At 32.3% G+C, this 6,037-nt stretch overlaps 1 protein-coding gene across 1 annotated transcript; it reads left to right on the top strand.

Moving 5' to 3' along the window:
- Positions 1–3,296: 3,296 nt before the first annotated feature.
- Positions 3,297–5,644, top strand: LOC122586587 (NDR1/HIN1-like protein 1). The gene is made up of 3 exons (XM_043758571.1): positions 3,297–3,966; positions 4,334–4,519; positions 5,073–5,644. Exons 1-3 carry the CDS (start codon positions 3,511–3,513, stop codon positions 5,367–5,369), a joined length of 939 nt encoding a protein of 312 aa, XP_043614506.1. The 5' UTR covers positions 3,297–3,510; the 3' UTR covers positions 5,370–5,644.
- The last annotated feature ends 393 nt before the right edge of the window (positions 5,645–6,037 follow it).

Below are 6,037 nucleotides of genomic sequence, written 5' to 3'. Positions count from 1 at the left end.
GTTAAACAGGTTAATGTCGATGCTAGTGCCATGCTGCCATCTTCCATGGTTCACCTTTCATTTGGTTTTAAACTTGTCACATATGACGTATGCTTTTACGCTAAATTCTATACTTCAACCTTTCACATCAAAACTTAAATTTAATCGTCACATCATCAATACTTATTAGTAAAAAAAAATGCATTTTCATTAATCAATAATAAACGTTTTATTAAGTTAAACTTCATATTATAATATAACTAACAGACAGTGCCGGCTTAAGTTTTTTGTGACCTTAAACGAGATCGAATTTTAAGGCCTAGTTTATTAACATACTAATTAAAATAAACAAATAAAACCAAAAAAATTAATTCAACTTATGTTGTTTATATACTATTAAAAAAATATGTAGAGGTAAATATAAAAACCAATAAGGGTATTAGCGCAATACAAAAAATATAATGGTATCTACCCCAAAATTTAAACGCACTAAACCTAATAGACGAAAAATTGAGGCCTTGAATTTTTGGAAGCCTAAAGCGACCGCTTACCCGCTATCAATATTAGAGCCGACTGTGCTAACATATACAAAGAAAGTATGAGTTGGTGTGGTGGTTTGGAGTTCCCTGGTCACCTATATGTCTATTCTAATCCAAACTCTACCAATTTTGAGATATAAATAGTCTTTCTATGAGGGCTTGGCTTGGGTATAACCAGGTTTCAGTCTGAGAGGGCAGGGTTTACCCCTATTAATCGTCGTGCCTTCGGCCAGATTAGTAGGGGGTTTTCCCCCATTGGATATTTGAAATAGGCATTTCTGCTTTGAGGGAGCTCTCTAGCGCGGACCCGGTTAAGACAACGTATGCTAGACCTCTTGTTATCAAATCACGACATGAAGTTTCAAGCGAAATTCACCTTTCATAAAAAAAAAGTTTTCCTAAGTTTAACTCAATTTTTTCAAAACATACCATCAATCCCTCCTCTTCAAATTCCAAAACCATAACTATTTCTTATCCTTTAATCTAAACTCACTCATCTAGTTGTCATCTTTATTGTGATTAGTTTCCTGTAATGTAATTATCTTTGACCGAATGTTTATAATAGAAAAAAACTGTAGTTTTGTGTATTGTATGTAAGCAACTCTAAAAAATGTTTATTGTATGTAAGAAAACATACGTGACAACCATATGCAGGTGCCATTTGTCATATTTTAATTGGTTGAAACGAAATTCTTACATACGATAAACATTATTTCGAGTTGTTTACATACAATACACACAACTTTAGTTATTTCCTATTATAGACATTCGTTCAAAGTTTATTACATTCCAATAAACTAATCCCTACTTTTGATGGGCTTCGGTTTGATTACTAATTCACTGATCCCAATCCCAACCTCAAATATACACATATTAATCAACAATGGAAACCAATTCAATGGTGATAAAAGTTCTAGTATATCGTTGGTATTGTCAAAGTAATGAGTTATTTGTTATCGCGTCATGAAGAGTATGATTTGGCTTAAACTTTTACGTTAATGAGTTTGTAGTTTTTTTAAATTAAATCTCATGAAGTTTGTTTGGCGCATTCAAAATTTAAAAGAGGTGTGTAATTGTGTTTTGAACTGATTATATGATTATTCCATTTACTTAATGTAGATAACAAAAAAAAAAGTGTTTGACAAAATAATTGATTATCTATATTTTAATAAAGATAAAACGTAGTTATGGAACAACAAGTTGTGACATGTTTTTTTTAAAACGCAACTTTTAAACACATAAGTTATTTTACAAACGCAGTTCCAAACACCCTATTAAAGTTTGAACAAAGATAGCTTAAACCAAGAACTTTTGAAATTAGCTTTAGTAGGGGTTTTTATAATATATAATTCATTGAATAAAGTAGGTATTAGTTTTTGAGTAATGCTAGAGTGATAAACAAATTTTTACTAACAAAATTTACAAACATAAGTGGCATCCATAATCACAAGTAATTTTTCTTTTCTTTTCATTCAATCTCTCTCCTTAATTCATTGGTCAACGTATGTTTGTAAACCTTGTTAGGCTATCTCCAATGTTTAGGACGCCCTTGTGCGTCATCGAGCTATCACATTATATCCTTATAAATCCTTATACATCCTTATAAATCCTTCAAATCCTATAATTTACCTCCAACCATACAAACATCCTTAAATATCCTTACCTTCAAATAAAAACAAAAATATACTAGCTAAGGACAAGTAAGGGCATCCTTCAAAAAATCATTAGTTTTTGACAAGCTTCAACGGCGAAAGATATCCAAGGGAATCTAAGGGCACCTAAGGATATCCCCATTGGTGATAACCTTAGTATATATTTGTTTGTCACTTAGTTGGAAAGAAAAAGAGATAAATTTTTTTAAACATATTACAGATTATTATATATTATCATAGATTATAAATTGTTTATAATAGTGAAAATGTAACAGATAATTTCCATTTATTGTAGGTTTGAATGAGTTTTTCCTTTTAGATTTTTGGGTGATAGAAGTTTATTTATGAAGAAGTTTAAATTAGGGATCCATCTAACAAAAGAATTCCTTAACACGGATTTGGTTAAAAGAACACGAGATGAGTACCCGCGCAATGCGGCGACGGTGGCGGCAACAGGTGGTGCTAGTGACGATGGTGGTAAAGATGTGATTATTAATCAAAAAGTAATTGACGTATCTGGTAGTGTAATTATTTTATGGTTAAAGAATGTATCTTTTGTAAATAACTTTATTAAGTGTATTATTGAGATATTAGGTGGAAAAATTTAGATTAATTAATAAAGGAGATAGATAGTTTTGATAAATATGAGTATAAAATATTTTAGGGATATATATTGGGTAGATTTAGTGTATGAGTTAGAAATGTGTGGAAAATTAAGGGTATTTTGGGTATTTTAAAGGTAGAGAATTGAAAAGGTGTGGATAATTTGTTAATTAATATAGTAAAGATGGTTAGGGGTAAAATGTGAATATTAAAAAAATTTACTTAAATTTCCTAAAATAGATTTTTAATATGTTTTATAAAGCCGTATAAATATAGAAGTATAGATATAGATAGGCACCTCTATGAAAACAAAGAAAACTCAAGCTTTTAACAAAAAAATTTTTTTTTTCCTTTTTTGAACAGAAAATTAATTCCAATTATTAATTCCATCTTATTTGAAAAAAAATAATAATAATAACTCAAGCTTTTAAGTGCACCTTTTTTTTTTTTTTTAATCAGCAAATTAACTGCAACTTTTAATTCCATCTTATATCGTCAAGTTAACTAATTATTAGATGATAGAGTATATACTCGTACTTTACTATTTTCTGTAAAGCTGGCTACACTTCACCTTCAATTTGTCCACAATAACAAACCCTCAAAATTCCAGCCTTGACACACAATCTTCCATATTCTTCTTCTCCATTTTATATACACATACACACACATCTCATCACTGTGTGTAGGTCAGTGTGTGAAAAAACAAACAAACACAGACACACACAAATCCGGTCAAAATGTCAATGCACGCAAAAACAGATTCAGAAGTAACAAGCCAAACAGCATCATCTCCAACCAGATCTCCTCGTCGACCAGTCTACTTCGTCCAGAGCCCATCACGTGACTCTCACGACGGCGAAAAAACCACCAATTCTTTCCATTCAACCCCTGTTTTAAGTCCAAACGGGTCACCGGGTCGCCACTCACGTAACTCATCTTCCACCCGTTTTTCCGGGTCGCTCCGACCCGGATCAAGAAAGGGTCATCATCACCAACATCAACAACCTCGTAAAGGCGATAAAGGTTTTGATGCAATTGAAGAAGAAGGACTAATTGATGTTGATCATAGACGTGGCATACCACGTCGTTGTTATTTCTTGGCGTTTGTTGTTGGTTTCTTTGTTTTGTTTTCGTTTTTTGCACTTATTTTGTGGGCTGCTGCTAAACCACAGAAACCTGAAGTCACAATGAGGGTAAAGTTTCCATCTTTTTGCTATTTTTTTTATAATGATTTTATATCTTAATTATATGGGTGTGATTATTTTTGGTTGAATTGAAATGGGTATTTATGTATATCGGTACCCATTTCTAAACTTTTATGCTGACCAGTTTAAAATTTTTAGCTAGTGAGATCTGAACATTAGGTTCTGAAATGGATGTGCAAAAAGTTTGGATTTTTGAGTGTAGATTTTATTTGGGTGTGATCATTTTTGGGTGAATTGAAATGGGTATTAAAAAGTTTGGAAATTTTTGTGTAGATTTAATTTGGTCGATTGTTGAGATGTATTTTTGGGTGAAATGAAATGGGTATTAAAAAAGTTTGGATTGTTTTGATTACAGAGTATTTCATTTGATGAATTTGTGGTGAATGCTGGGGCGGATGCATCTGGAGTTGCTACGGAAATGGTGACAATGAATGTTACCCTTAAGTTTAACTTTCGGAATCGTGGGACATTTTTTGGAGTTCATGTATCATCCACGGATATCGATCTTGCATATACTGAGCTAACACTAGCTACTGGATCTGTAAGTCACTAAAATTTTTGTTACTTAAAATCGTTACATTTTAAGCTCAATTTCATATGGATATCCCCTCTTCTATCCTAATTTCTCATGGGGATCTACTTTGATCTTAATTCCACATGGTTATCATTAGTTTGATCCAAAGTTCTGATGGGTATTACTAATTTGATCTAAATTTATATGGATTTTACTAAGTTGATCAAACTATATATATATTTTTTGAACAGCAATTTGATCAAAATAGTATATGGGTGTCCCTTACTTGATCCCTTTTTTATTGAGTACTGGTAATTTAATTTACAAAAGATGTTTGTAGCTCAAAATTTTGTGTAATTTAGAAGTGTTTCATTTCTCTATCACAATATGGGGACTTCTTTTAGTTTGATCTTTTTTTAGAAAAGCTCTAGTTTGATGTTGATTTCATATGGGTGTCACTCACTCACACTATTCCTATAATCTCATTTCACATGTGCATTACTACTTTAGTTGGTATCATTTCACATGGGTAGGCGGTAGCCCTCAATTTGATCTAACCTCAAATGGGTACATTTTGCAGATCAAGAAGTTTTACCAATCAAGAAAAGGCCATAGACTAGTGAGTGTAAATCTGCACGGCCGTGGTGTCCCATTATACGGCGGAGGCGTAAATTGGAGTAGCCAAAACGGTAAACTAACCGCACCCGTGCCACTAAACCTAAACTTCACAGTCAAAGCCAAGGCCTATGTGCTTGGCAAATTAGTTACGCCCAAGTTCAATAGAAAGGTCTCTTGTGCCATTGTTTACAAACCCCCAACCAAACTAAACGCACCCAATGTGCCCATTTCACTCAAGAACTCTTGTACTGTTCAGTAAAACTTAAGCTGTAGAAGTTTTTAAAGTCCATACTATTTTTACTTTTGGTTAGTATACTAGTTATATATAGTTTTGTATTTATATTTTTTGGTTATAATTCTTTAAAGACCAAAAGGTGAGGTGGGTTCGGGCAGATCTGAAGATTACGGGTAGTGGTTGACCGAATGTGCGGCGAATGAAGGTGTCGGTGGTAATTGGAGAAATGAACTGATCTGTAATTGTGTGACTTTTATTATTTTATTTATTTATACCTATATTTATTATTTAATGAAAAATATAATGTTTGTAAAATAACACTGCATTATTTTTCTTTGCATTTTATGGGTGGATTCTTGGTACTTGGTCGGTGTAGGGAGTTGGACCATTGATTTAATTCTACATTGAACGTGAAGCACAATTATGATCTATCAATTATCATCACTTTTTGGTCATTTATGATTTTGAATTCGTGGTACTAGATAAGAAAATATCAAAATATCATCTTATTGTGTTTGTTAAGAACAGTTTTATGTAGTCCAACAAGGGCACGATTTGTAATTCTATCGAGTCTGTTACATTTTCAAACTATATGCAGACATTCCTCCAATCTTTTTGTTAAAGCAAGTCATTCTGTTTCTACTTATTTATGTTCGATTCAGAAATTCACCGTTTCGAAAAAGAAAACTTAT

Source organism: Erigeron canadensis, chromosome 2 (assembly GCF_010389155.1).
Source record: "Erigeron canadensis isolate Cc75 chromosome 2, C_canadensis_v1, whole genome shotgun sequence".
In the NCBI taxonomy this organism is placed as follows: domain Eukaryota; kingdom Viridiplantae; phylum Streptophyta; class Magnoliopsida; order Asterales; family Asteraceae; genus Erigeron; species Erigeron canadensis.
This window is presented reverse-complemented; position numbering and strand designations above follow the sequence as displayed.